General features: G+C 38.1%; 1 protein-coding gene across 1 annotated transcript; it reads right to left on the reverse strand.

Moving 5' to 3' along the window:
- Positions 1–1,522: 1,522 nt before the first annotated feature.
- nanos1 (nanos homolog 1) lies at positions 1,523–4,075 on the reverse strand. The gene has a single exon (XM_063485227.1). The coding sequence runs from the start codon at positions 3,828–3,830 to the stop codon at positions 3,150–3,152; it is 681 nt and encodes a 226-aa protein (XP_063341297.1). The 5' UTR covers positions 3,831–4,075; the 3' UTR covers positions 1,523–3,149.
- Between the last annotated feature and the right edge of the window lie 10,869 nt (positions 4,076–14,944).

Consider the following 14,944-nt stretch of genomic DNA (forward strand, 5'->3'; position numbering starts at 1 on the left):
ACCACTAATCTCCTGTAACTACATCTCTTTAAACAGCAGACCTTCTATGTAGCGACCATGATGAGAAGCAATGTGAGTTAATGACTCTTCTAAATCACATTAACAGCAAAGACAAACTACTGCTGCAGAGCATTAGCTAAATCTTCATCACATGCCAGAGGGGATCCAGTCGCCTCATTCTCAGTGAATGGTACTCTAAGTCAGCACCTGCAAAATATCTTTGCTTTTTAATTAAAACATTTCCCTCACTCATCTCTCATATTTAAACAAAGACTATGTAGTCACTGGCCAGATGTTGCTGTTTCACATCTGATCTCTATATTCCATAACCCCCACCACCACCACCAAAAAAAACCCCACAAAAAAAAAACCAGCCAACTAAGGCGAATTATATGATCATGAAAGATACATATCTCATAAATGGTGGAACTAACTAGATTATATGGGCCCTCTCTGCAGAGCAGCTAATGGAAGCTGCAGTGTAGTGGAAATAAGACCTGTTAGCTTACTGTGTTTGCCTGAAATGCTAGCCCACCAGGCTTTTTCACCACTGTTCTCACTGAGATAAATCCCTGTTGCACTTAGTAGTCATCCATTTTTAATGCCACAGCCTCAGCTGGAGATACATAAAGACAGAGGAGGAGAAGACAGAGGAGGGAAAGCAGGGACGGGGGGAGGGAGGAACTGCCAAGAAGTGGATGACACCAGACGAATGCTTCAGGCTAATATATGTTTGTATGCTTAGCATCAGCAGCAATTATGAGTGTCTAAGGTTGTTTGGCTGGTGAGACAGACAAAAGACAGTAGGGCGATTCATGAAGTCATCATGATTTTAGTACATTTCCATCATTTATAGAACATCTGTAACAAACCAAGCTGCTGGAGTAAATCAGAAGCACTCACAGCTGCACAACTGTGTACAGCCATGATTTTTTCCAACAAACAAGAAGCAAGGCAGCAAGGCTTCCTGCCTGTTTTTGAGCCACATAATATGTCTGCAGCAGCCATTCCACAGATGGCAAGCAGAGAAGGCTGGGAGGGCCAGCTATTCAATCCACTTCAGCACAAACATGATCTGTTTGAATGGTGAGGCATAAGCCAAGACATTCTTGTGTGGGAAGACCTCCCTAAACAACTGTGAGCAACCCATGGCAGTGTGTTTGCCTTTCAGAAACAAATCTTTAAGATATGAGAGCAACAGATCGGTCTGAATTCATCCAAAAAGCAAAGGTTAAGTGTAGTAAATGCAAAGTAGTAAATGTAACATAAGCAGGGCGTGTGTGATCCACACACAGGCTCTGTGTTAATTCATGAGTGAGACAGTCAGCTAGCTGGCCAATTAGGCCAAGCAAAGCCATTTCTTTGTTTCTAGTCAACCCCCTCCACCCTCCACCCCCCGCTTGATTTAAGTTAGTTTAGGAATCACTAAATCAGTAATCTGAGACTTAAACAAAAACCTTTGTGTTTAGAAAAGGGTAAACCAATTAGAGAACACAGCCACATAGGTCCAAATATTTCATACATTTTTATTTCTCTAGTGTATTTATATGTTGTTATTCTGCACAGCAGCATACAGGAAATTGTGGTAAAATATAAATAACAAAGTTCAACAGTGTTTCTTTTTCTCTTATTCATTTAATCAAAAAAACCTCTGTTAAAAGTGGCAAATTTTGTCAGCTTTTTTTCAATATCCGCTCTCTTGCACACTCTCAAGAATGCAACATTGAACAACTAAACTTTAAAAAGTATGGGTATATCACTATTTACAGACAGTCTCACCTTTTGGTGAGCAATGCTTATAGCTTCTTGGAAACTTACTTCCATTATGTTAAATGCAACAAAATGAAAATACAATTATGTTATACAAAGATCAAAAATACCTATCAAAACCCTTATTATAAATGGCAGCACTATATCAATAAACTGCTGTTGACATTTTTACGTGTAAGTACAAAATCCTGTTGAGGTAGCGCCCTCTGAAGTCACTTGTAATGTTAAAATACTGAATAAACATCACTTTATACACAATACAGCAAATCGTTCTCTTTTTTTTTCTTCAATTCAATTGTATTCCTTTGGTAAACAAAACTGTCAGAAATGTGCAGTCCTGCAAGTGACACTTTCAATCATACATTCACAACATTTTTGCATCTTTTTTGGGATTCTTCAGAAATGAAATAATGGGTTAACATGTTGTTTGCAAACATTCATTTGCCATTTTCTTCACCCCGACACAGAATGAAAGGTAAATGGGACTTACTCAGTTTCATAATGCAAAGCAGACATGCTTATGAGACTGTGGTGAATACATTGTGAGGACAAACCAAACCAAAAACACCATAAAGAAAGAGAGAACTGACAGAGAAAAGAAATCCAGTGTGTCACCCTTATTTGGGAATGTAAACATAAAACATATTGAATAATATTTCTCATTAAATGTAAAATCGGGTAACTGTCTCATCACACATGATTAGAACAGAGGTTTGGCTTTACAACAACTGATTAGAACGTTCCCCAGAGAATATGAGCCCTAAACAGAGGCCACATTGTCTTTTTTTCTCTTTTTTCTTCCTGCCTTGCAGATTGAATGTCAACTTTTACAGCAAGTTGGAAAATATGTTGTGGAGTTTTTAGGCAGGCAGATGGGATCAAAGAGTTCCTCCTCGAGTCAGACTCACACAAGTATTCACTAATGACACATTCTTGAGCTTCTTTAATGGCAAACATAACTTTGGTTTCTAAGACGTGAAAGAAAATCGAGGCAAGCTTAGCTCACCATACAAAAATACTTGGTAGAAAAAGGCTATGACATTCATCCCCTTTGCCAATGTCAGTGTGTTCCCTACATGACCAAAATACTTTTTATTTATTTTTTGTATTTATTCACACTTTGTGATTATTGATACATATGTGTATGTATACCCACACTCAAAATAACTACAGACTATAAAGAAAAATAAATTCGATGTATAAAGCATAAAATTATTCTATGTGGATAAAGGAACTATAAAAATATAAGAGATCTTAAGAGAAACAAAAAAGATCAAATCAATATGTTTATGAAACTGGGGTAAAGGCTAGAGCCGAAATCAAAACAGTCATCTGGAAATTGTTCAGTGCAATTTATTTTACTTTATAGTCTTGTTTGTTTAAAATATTTTCATCCTCTTACCACCCACAGCCCTCCCACCCTTTAATGGTCGCTGGGATGGCTGATCTTTTGACAGTGGACAATATTTTATCGTATGAGCATTGTCCCCGTTGGCACTGCAAAGGGGGCAGGTATAAGCCCTCAGAATCGGGCACACAACCCTGCCGTCCGGAGTCTTCAGGACGTGGGAGCCGTACACCTCCTCGGGCGCTCCGTTATTTCGGCAGAAGACGCAAATTTTCGGCTCCTGTTTGCTTCTGGAAGCGGGTTTGCGCATCTTCTTCTCCATGCCGAACATATCGAACCCAGTGAAGTTCCCACCAAAACCCACCTCCCGCTCCGGCAGCTGGACGCCGAGCTGATTTTGGAAGGGGCTCAGTATCGAGAAACGCTCTTTCAAGTCCAGGATGGAAGCTGGTGGGGGGCTCCCGGACGGGCAGCAACAATCCAGGTGCCCGCTTTCTCCAACGGCACCCGCGATTATGCACGGACACGCCGGGGAATCGTCCAAGCCCAGAGTCGCTTTCAGGGACTCGGTGATGGAGTTGGGATTTTGGGGCATGCTGAGCTTGTTATTCTTCGTAACCAACGTCGTCAGCCCAAGATAGTCGTTCCAGAAATTAAAAGTATAGTCATATGGGCTGCGCGCATTCAGATAGTTGTGATTGAGAAAATCCATGGCCACTTCTGCTCCTTTGCTTGCCGTAAAAAGGCGAAACAGACAGCGTAATCCGTAAAGTCTTTATAGCCAGAGTTCTCTTCCAAGTATGGTTCATGTACAGCGATGTGGTCTCCAGTGTTCCTGTTATGTTTGAGCGTCCTGCAAACAGGCTTTCTTGTTATAAGTACCAAGAGGGCGGGGCGCTCTCCCTTGAAAACCAAGTTCCTGATCAGGTCGAAAGCAAGCTCGCTGTCTTCAAAGCTACAGTTAGACAGATTTGTTTTCTTGCAGGCTGGCGCTTTCTCCTCTATCAATCATTATTCTGCAATTAAGGCATTCGGCAACTTTCATTGAAAATAGCTTGTTAATACTTAATGATTTGAATAAGTGCGCAAAGAAAATATTTCGTGCACAAAGCCTTACTGTAGGTAATTACATTATTTCAGCGCCAGTACTAATCAATTACGACTCGGAGTTTCGTTCCCCTTCGTACTAAACATTACAATCCCGCGTGTTTTGTTAATCAATATCGTTAATCAGTTTGTATGAATACCATCAACGCCAACTCGGCTTTTCACACAACTTAACCCATTGTGAGCCAAGAGCATGGGCCCTTTGTTTCTTGCAGAAGCCATCAACCTACAGTCCATGGGAGAAATAGCCTAGGCTGATGCGTGCTGTTATGTTAAAACTGAATCAATATGAGGGAAGCCTAACCGACTCCCATGTTTCCACATTGTCAGGTTTTACAGTTCCAGGACAAACTCACATACAGTGGTTGATTTAAAATCATTTGATGAGTGGTTCATAATAATCCTATATTTTGTTTTGTTTTTCGTCACTAAAGTATTTTCTACTTGCTCACAACCCTTTCTATCTGATAACATGGTTTGGCAGAGGGAGAATGTCCTAACAGTTTGTATGTTGTATAAATAGAAAATAAGTTCTGCAGAAAATGTCTAACCTCCAGATCAAAACCCGTTTACTTGCAAGATTTTAAAATGAAAAAAAAAAAATGTTTAGTAGATTAAAAAGAATCTTTTGTTGCTCCACGAAAACAACACATCATTTCACAGTCATGCTGTAAACACAACATGCAGACCAGTTTATCAACAGGGGGCAGCATCATGCAATTGCAGGTCAGTTCATATGAACCAAAAGACCTTTTGCTCCCTACTTCTCTCCCCGGTATGAATGACAGTAACAAACAAATACTATAATGATGGCTACTGGCTGGAAGATGACAGTCACCAATTATCTTTCACTAAATCCAGATGCCATTTATGTAGTCTGAATCCAGTGAGGCAGCTATGGTTATGTTCAGAGAGCAACTAAACAATTGCACAACTAAACAATTTGGTCAGTTTGGGGGATTTTTCATTCTACATTTATTTTTTTCATTTAGCCAAATAAAGCACATTACTTAATGTTGGTTTATGAATGACCTGTGGAACAACTGTGACAATATATGGCAAATGTTATTATGAAAATGTTATTTATGTTGTATCATTTTGTATCAATTTACCAAAGTTGTCATTATTATTATTATTGGTAGTAGTAGTATTGTTATGTTTAAAGGTAGTTTAATTAAGCCATTTATTCAAGCTTTCAATTGGCCAGTGCTGTGTAGAATTCATCTTGGAAATAACAATGAACTTTGAAGGAGGCAATTGTCTGAGTGGTACATAAAATACAGACATTAACATTATAACAGCGGTATTACTTTCCAAGACAGCAGTGGTTCCCAAAAGCCTTTCCTTATGTTTTTTTTCTGCTTGTTTTACTTTAACCACAAAAAGAATTTTTGTTCTTTTAACCCCAAAAATTCAAATGGCGTCGCCTGCAGAGAGGTAAAGACAGAAGTATATGAAAGACCAAACCAATGGGTAACCATGAGGTAACTCACTGATGCGTGAACCCCCATTTTGAAGCTTTGACATTAACATTTCAGCCATTACCATCATGGATTTTTGAAGCCTCAAGTGACCAAGTGAGGGTCGAATGCTAAGTTGTGTGTATGAATACTGCATGGGTGCATCATCCATACAGAGATACCTGCCACAGTAGTTGTAACATCTATTGTAACATGTGAAAGAAAATAATACAGAATTCCTTTCACAAATACTGGAGCACAGTTTTTGGATAGGCTGTTACTACAGTTTACCAAACAGCAATTCATGTTGTTTGTTAGATAATTGCATTAAAATGCTCCATAAGGCACACATGGCAACAAAGTAAAAGGTTTGATTCAGTGATTTGAAGTGTACAGGGTGAAGCGTAAAGGACATGTATTGGTCTAGTCTGGACATATCTGTCACTCAAACTAGGCATGCTCCTAATAATGCAAATTTTGAGCCCTAAAAATTAACACCAGAAATCAATTCTTGTTCCAGTCTGTGTTGATGTTTTCTATAAAGTTGGGAATATAGAACATGGGATTCTGTGGGGACTGATTCATTTTGTGAGCCAACTTCAATGAGCCATTTGAGAAACATCTGGGTCAGTGTGCACTGGCTTAATTTTTCAGCCCTGGACCTTTAAAGCTAAGTTGGTTTTGTTTTTCTGAGCATTGCTGGTTCTGTGTTTTCATGTTTATTCAAGTCATATTGAGTTTTATCTTGAGGTATATGATCAGTTTAGCTGTAATATCAAAAAATCTCAAATCTATAGACCTCTAACAATGCTGCAAGTATGTTTTGCAAAATACAAGCACACTTTAAAAGGTGTGACACAGCACCAGTAGTTTCTTATCATACTATTTGTGTGTATTTGGAAAGCTCACCGCATGTGTAAGCTGGTAGTTGGAGTTTTTCTTGCTATTTACGTTGTGAGAGACTTGCTATGACTCTGTAGGAATTCTGCCAAATAGCAGCACATTATGTTTCCTTTCCATCAGTAACATAAATTATCTAGATCTTACTCTTGAGGTAAAATCCAGAGTAAATATGAGGCAGCTGTCCTAAACAGTCCACTCACTGCGGGCCTCTGATCCTGTGATGAAGTGGGCAGCTCAGGAATGTGGAAGCAGCCCTCTTGAAACAACGATAACACGAGTGACTGGTGTTCTAATTAAAACTTCCAGGGGGAGGCTGCAGGAACTCACTGACTTGGAAGGTTCACATCTATTTTTAAGGGATATAATAAGAATGCACTACCTAAGGAGACAGGCGTGTTAGGAGCAGAGAAAAGGCACAGTTCAATGAGCTGCAGTATTTTAGAGGCCATTTTTTCACTGTTCTATGTGTTCAGCAACTTCAGTTGAAATAGTATCGACTCCTCATTGAATTTTCAGTCCCGAGCTCCCATTCAGCTGGAGCTAGATATGAATTTTATCATGAAGCATTAATAATGTATTTAATTGCCAATTCTTTTTTTACAAGTCGGGGCAGACTGTGCAAGCAGATTCCTGTGTTGCTGCAGTGTAACTGAAATATTCATGGGCGCATTATTCCTTAATTTTGTTGTGACTAAGAGGGATTAATACTCATCCATTAAGTAAAGCTAATTCTATGGGCGCCTCAAGGTTGCTTCAGTGTATTGGAGAAGCAAGTGAGATTAGCAGTGGAATGATGCATCACTTCAGCAGGGTGGCTATGGCTGTAAATTGATTTAGGAATCACACTGACTAAGTGATTGTTGTGTAAGAGTTTTTTCACTTGACAGGGAGAAACACATGGATCATCAGGAAAAGCGGGGGCTGTCTGAGGAAGACACTTTGTTTTAATGATCAGATCATATTTTCTGCACAGGCTCATTAGCAATATGAGGCTCAGTCTGTCAGTTTTTTTTTAACTTTTTCATTTATTTTTACTTCGTGTGTGTGTGTGTGTGTGTGTGTGTGTGTGTGTGTGTGTGTGTGTGTGTGTGTGTGTGTGTTCACTTTGAGTATGTAATCCAGCTCAAACAAGCATTTTGCTGAATTTGGGGAACATGATCATGTCTGATTCATAGGACATTAAAGTGCATATCTTCCACTGATGATTAATGCTTCATAATTATAATCATCAACATTCTGTGCTATAATCCAGCCTTTTATTTTAGCAAACAGAACAAGATTGGTCACATTTGGAGCGCAGTTCATATTTGCCACGATAAATGAATGATTGATGACATTGTGGAATGCCTTAAAAAAATAAAACTCTCGTCTTTTTTCCCCTGTTGCATCTGCCCATACAGCCAGTAATAATTTAAATGTGTCACTGGGGCGTGTTTTGAATCTGATACGATGTCTAAAACATTGTAAGATAAATCACAGAACACGCATTTCTGTGAACTGTGGCTGTCTGTTAATGCGTTGTTGTCTGATGTTTGGTGTTTTTTTGTTTTTGTTTTTTGTTTTTTTGAAGAAAGTTTCTGCAGTGGCCTTGAAAAGTGAATACGGAGGGGGAGGATTACATGAAGCATTCACACGAGGAAAGCTTTCGGCATATTCCTACTCCACTGCTAGGAGCAGCTGCTGCTATAGATAAATCATTGCAATGCCTTGCTCAAAGATACTTAAGACGCAGATATTCCCTCCAACTCTATTTAAAGTGATAATCCAGGCCTCTGCACAACCAAAAAGTCTCAGTAATACTCTTGTAAAAATGTTTGTCTAGTCTTCATGTTTAGGGAGCAAGATATTGATCATTGAAACAATACATAATAGGTTTGCAGGAATTGCTGAAAAATCCAGTTTGCCATATTGATTGCTGTAATGAAGATAAATGCTGAATCACTCAGTATGAAAATGGCTTGTGCACTTGCAACATGCATTCTTTTTGTTGTTGTTGTTGTACCAAAAACACCCTGTTTGCCTTAGACCCACAGATTACCATGTGTTTTCATTCATAGCCATTAGAGCTTTGTTTGTGATTATGCAAATGAGAAAACATGCAGGAAATTTAATCAGTGCGCAAATTTGATTTCATATGAAAGATTGCTGGAGGGTAGGGGGGCTCGATCATATAATACTGAGCAGCAAAATTATGCTCAATATTTGTTTTCACAGTGGGCCTCCACTCGGACACGCCACACCTTTATAGGCTTAAGGTTTGTCTTGGTTCAGAGGCTTGAAGTTAACAGCCCTGTGTAAGGTTTGATTATCCTTTGTTCTCCCCAGAGATGCTGAATGAAAACTGCAGTTAATGGGAAGCATTTCCATATCGGCAAAGCACAGCAGCTTGTGTTTTTGCATTTTTATTATTGTTGCGTCTCCTGAACCAAATATCTAAGTGCTCGGGTTTCTTTTGTTCCCCTGCTGAACAGCAAGAAAATGGGCTTCTTATAATTGCACATAAACTCAGAGGATGCCATTGTGTTTTTGTGTGTGCCACTGTAGATAACTGGTGATTAAACTAAATGTTACTCCAGAAGCATGAAAGAATTGAAACTAATAAAGCATGTCAGTCAATAAGGGAGGTCGGTCTGTTTATAAAGCTCTGAGATGTAAAACAAACAAATGGCATTCAGCTTTTGAAAGAGGCTGGCTTGATTTAGTAATTTTATGACCTTCAGTTTCAAGGTAATTACATGGATGTTATTAAATGTCATTCAAAACCATCTCTAAAAACTCCCAGCATAGAACTACTTGGTAGTTTTACATGGACACAGTGTGACCTTGTACCGATCCAGATGCATATAAGAGACTTTTGGGTAACACATGAGGTCTCCTGCAATAACTATTCCAACAAATATAATTCAGAATATGTGCCTCAAAGCCAAATCTATCCAGGATTCCCCTGGAGATATGAAGCCAATTGCACAACTTTTTAGCAGATAAGTTGTGTGCCTTTCAGTGTGCAGGGCAGTAGCTCAAAATACAGGTTTGTGAGGCGTATGGTCTCAGGAGACACTCCTTCCCAAGAAAACCCAAACATCATGTTTTGTACAAGCTGTTATTGTGGCAAAAAAAAAAAAAAAAAAAAAAAAGAGCCAGCGTTTCATAGTTGATGTGTAACACTATAAAATTGTCTATTTCCTCTCAAAGCTTAATGTCTTTACCTAAACATAGTTTTGTACCAACTTCAGTTTCTAGGTCAAATGTCAGGTGTGTTTATACCCTCTCTTGTTTCTGGAGACATTTCATGAATTGTTTTAGGAACACTCACATGGGACTACAACTGCTTACAAACACATACACAAGCAGCTAAGGTAACCATGGAAAGCAACTGTTTTTATTAAACTATTTCCTTGTCTACTTGGAGGATGGATGTAGGTGTAGCGTAGCACCTGCACAGACAAGCCTGTTGTTCACCCTTTGATGGAATTTATGTCATTGGACACAAGTGAACCATACTGTCAGGATGGAGTGTTTAGCCCACATGGATTTGGCATCTTCCAAACATAGACCCAGTGCTATATTAATCAACAGGGAATGAAGAGCCACCCCAGGATGGTCCTGAGAAGAACTGCACTGGATCTGGTCGAATTGCAAGCATTGTCTTTATAAGAGTGATCAGTTGGTGCCTGAACATGACATAACCATGCCCACTGTTTTTCAGAAGTAACACTGGCATGATAACATGGGAATAAAAGATATATAATTAGTTAGAGGACTTACTAGGTCTAAAAAGTCTTAGGGACTAGTTCTTCTTCTAATACATAATTCTAATAACATATTGCATAATTGCATTGACCAAAATGTTAGATCTAGTGTTTTGGAAACTGATCCAATGACATTAAGCACACTAAGGAATAAAGGTAGAATTAAATTAGATGGCCAGACAGTTCCATTGCTTTAATTGCTTTATTTTCTTAATGCCACTCTGGTTGTTTTCTTTTCTTATCTAAACCTCATATAACTATGGATTCTTGTTACCTGTAAAGTATGCAAATCACTGCTTATGCGACACACAATAACAATCTTGTCTGCACAATTGTCAGATATTATAAAAACCTCCACAAAAAGCTAGTATGTCCGAATATCCATCCTTATTATGTCACTGCTTTACTGACTTGATTTTTTTCCTACTAAAAACACATACAGTAATACATGTAATAGCAAAATGGTAATGATAAGGTAATAAGGAATAATAAAATAGTTAATATAACATGTTGAAAGTAGGGCAAGTGTTAAATGGTTCTCTGTATTAAACAGCTTTATAAATAAGCATTCTGCAGCAATAGACTTTAGTTCTATGTGAGATCCTGGAAAGCTGCGAAGCACAGCAAAGGTTGCAGACAGAAAAAAAACAAAAGAGCTACTCATCTAAATTTCAGATTCTCCTACATTTCAGGTAAACAGCACAAGCCTCAGTGTTCTGAGTCTAAGGTGCTGAGCTGTATTTGTACTTAAAAACCTGTAAAATGACTGAAAAATGACAAGGTTTTTCCTTTTATCAGAATTTACTTATATGGGCAGTGTCTTAATGATCCTGAACATCTAGTTTGGTTGAGTGTACAATCATATCCCAGTGCAAATACTCTTCATCCAAAGCTGGGTATTTTGACTTGTCAAGGAACTTGACATAATCCTAAACTCTTTAAAAAGAAGCTGAAAGATCTATAGACCAATTGGATAATAAAAGAACTGCAACTACTTCTTTCATTCTAACATCACCTTTTCAAATGCCAAGTTGAAAACCTACTGACCTATGTAAAACTGAGGCTGTTAAGTGTGATGTGATGACTCAGTCCTAGCTCTCCACAGGAGTTGTACACAGCCTAGTATTTAGTGCCTGTTTTATTCAGAAGTATATATTTTCATAGTATTAAACAGCTTTTTTTTTCACTGCCGTGATTTCACATCTGAAGGAAGAATGCGAAATATAACCTGATGATGTTTAGTGGTGATACTAAAACATTTTTTAAGTACATTAAAGGTTGTACTGTTAGAAAAACAGATGGCATCACTCCTCTGTGCTTAATGTTGATACAATCTAATATGCAGATATTATAGAGAAAAGAAAAATCTCCACAAATCATATATTTGTTTTGCAAAATCTCAACATGATCTGATATCACAGGGATCCCAACTGTTCTTCAATCACAAGATCATATTTTCGGTGGCCCTGAGAGGCCAAACGGACTGCAACTTAAGAAAACACCAGCAATAAGAAAAACACTGCAAAAGCACACAAAACACAACAGATATAGGAAAAACGACAACTGAAATAGGAAAAAACAGATTTCCAAAAGCACAAGGGAAGTGTTTCTGGGGACACAATAACCCGAGGGACCAGTTGCGAGAACCCAAAACATGGTAGGTGGGTTTTTATCATGATTCATATAATACTGATGACAGATTTTTAGGGTAATAGTTAGGCTAACACACTTACCTCTCATCTTTTCTTTCCTCACAAAACCGATAGATCCTCCACTTCTTTTAAGTCTCTCCCAGCGCAATTCTTAGCATATTTTGGTTCCTGCAACTGGTCCGTCGGGTTATTGTCTCCCCAGAAACACTTCCCTTGTGCTTTTGGAAATCTTTTTTTTTTCCGATTTCCGTTGTCGTTTTTCCTATCTCTGTTTTGTTTTTTCCTATTTCCGCTGTCGTTTTTCCTATTTCCGATGTGTTTTGTGTGCTTTTGCAGCTTTTTTCTTATTGGTGGTGTTTTCTTAAGTTGCAGTCCGTTTGGCCACCGTAATATGTGCATTCTTTTTGAGAAAAAGACCCCACCACACAGACACAAACATCAGCTTGATGCACATCTACATTTGATAATTAAAGAAATAAGATGGAATACAATTAAAACCCTCTGTGAATTAATCAGTGTTTTAACTATTTATAATTTGTTGTTGAAAATACATTTTAAAAGCAAGGTCTTTTGCATAAACTGCAGGCAATGTATTGTAACAAGGATGTAATTTTTTAATAGAAATGTTGCCGATAAACTAAAATGATGTATTTAAAAATCCCATTCAGATACATTAACTGGACTAGTGGCAGCAATCTTACATATCTTAACATTTCTGCTCTTTATGAGGATGAGCTTTAGTTTTCTTGTGTTGTACAAGGATAAGCATTGTACAATCTCACAGAAATGCACGGGTAACAGGTTCAAACTGACACCCTGTGAATTTCAAGAGCACATCATACACCTCTAAAGATTGCTGTGGTGAGGCAGCAAAACAACAGCCGAATAGAGAGCGCAGAGCCATAATGGAATCCATTCCAAAGTCTTAGTGACAAATATATGTGAAGCATATTTCAAACGAGTCTAAAAGTAGTTGGAATGTTGGAACATAAACATGACATTTAGTAAGGAACAACTTAGTAAAAATAAACTTCATTCATCCATTTCTTAACTGTCAATCCAATTCAGGGTCTCAAGAGAGGGATACTAGAGTATATTCAACTATTTATTCACACATTCACAGCTGTGGTCAATTTAGAATCAGTTAACCTAACATCAAATTATTGCTAAAAAGGTGTTGTTCAAAGAGATAGGTGTAACGAGAACGTTGGAGCTGAACCATGTTGGCACACAGAATATCAACAACACACTAGTGGGAAATAGTTTGACAGACTTGCCATGTTAACGAGTACAACCTGAAAAAAGTTCTCATTGCATGTTGTAGGAGCAAATGTGGGTGTGAACAGCTGCTACAGAGTCAGGACACTCACTGAACACCAGACTGTGGTTGTGCTGAGAATTTCTATTTAATTCAGCACTTCAGGAGATGATGTCATTCCTATTATCATGTCGTTTTTTTAGACTTTAAAATACAAATACTGTAGTTTTATATAAAAAGCAGTGAATACTGGGCAACAATGCTATCTGCCTTTCACCTTTGAGCAATAGCTGATTTGTTTGTAGGTTATGATTACATGTGTATTTGTCAAATGTATTTGTTTACTGTGTCTTGTCTTGAAGTAATATTAGGACCTTAGACATCTTAACGGAGGTCGAAATAGGACTGCTGTTCCTTTACATTGGAAAGCAGTATGTTGAGGTGGCTTAGACATCTGATTAAGATGCCTTCTGGGTGGCTTCCACTGGACATTTTCTGGCCAAGTCCAGCTGGTAGTAAACCCCCTGGGTAGACCTAGAACATGCTGGAGAGATAATATATCTCATCTGGCCTGGCGATCCCCCAGAAGGAGCTCAGGAGAGGGATGTCTGGACTTACTTTCTTAGCCTCCTGCCACAATGCGCCAGCCTCAGAGAAAAAAAACAGTAGATAAATAAACATTGTTTTTTCTCTTGCATTTTGAATTACTGGCACACTGGAAAAGTTTTCTTCTATGACAATAAACCAAATTAAGTTAAGTAAGCTGAAAACATTTTTAGCCACTGCCATATTTTAAGAAAAGAAACTGGTTTAATTTTCTTGGCTAAAAAGCTCCACAAAAGCTTATTTGATTAGCAGACTAGTAATGCAGCCAAAAGTACAACAGACTGACTTCAATTTAGTATCATTTTGAGAATATTGCTATTTTGGAGCAGATGGTGTTACCAGTTTGAATCTTTAGTTGTGTGAGCTGAAGGAAACATAAACACTCCATAATTGCAGTTTTCAGCTTAGAATTTATTAATTCAGCAAATATCTTTGAAAGTTTTATTGATGCAGTGATCCTTGACAGAAGCTCATCATTATGTTGCCTCATTCCCACATGTCACTTTGTCTTTTTGTTTATGCTCTTGCAGCTTCTCTGTAATAACAAAGACTTTATCAGGCTTCACTGTGAGACCGCAAACGGAGCATGATACTAATTGACTGCCTGCCATCATATCCCATCTGCAGGAATAGAAAGTCATATTTAATGCCTTGATTAAAATCTAATCCCTCCATGTGAGTCGGAGATGAAAGTAATTTTCATGTAATGGAGACTATTAATATTTAGATATAGAAAGGAAACCAGATCTCAGATTTGCAATCAGCTGGAGGATGCTAAATTATATTTGAGGCTACCAGTGAGCTGGAAACCAAAGCCTGCAATGCAAATAAGTCTGATTCCATTCCAATTAACATTTTATTTTCTTCTTCTACTCATAAATATATGCCTTTCATACATATCTCTGTCTGTGCCTACATATATTTCAAACATATAAGTATCAGCTATCTTAAAATTGAATTTATCTGCAGGATGATAGTAAAACATGAGCTCTTCTTATAACAATAGGTTATTAGACTTCCATGCCATCATCCTCTCTCTGACTCTGACTGACTCTTGTCTGCTTTAAGCCAAGGGTTGTTTTTAATGCTGT

Source organism: Pelmatolapia mariae, linkage group LG2 (genome assembly GCF_036321145.2).
Source record: "Pelmatolapia mariae isolate MD_Pm_ZW linkage group LG2, Pm_UMD_F_2, whole genome shotgun sequence".
Lineage (NCBI taxonomy): Eukaryota > Metazoa > Chordata > Actinopteri > Cichliformes > Cichlidae > Pelmatolapia > Pelmatolapia mariae.

Excerpts from the sequence above, each read along its gene's own strand:
- nanos1 (XM_063485227.1), bottom strand. The coding sequence starts at position 3,830 with ATGGATTTTCTCAATCACAACTATCTGAATGCGCGCAGCCCATATGAC.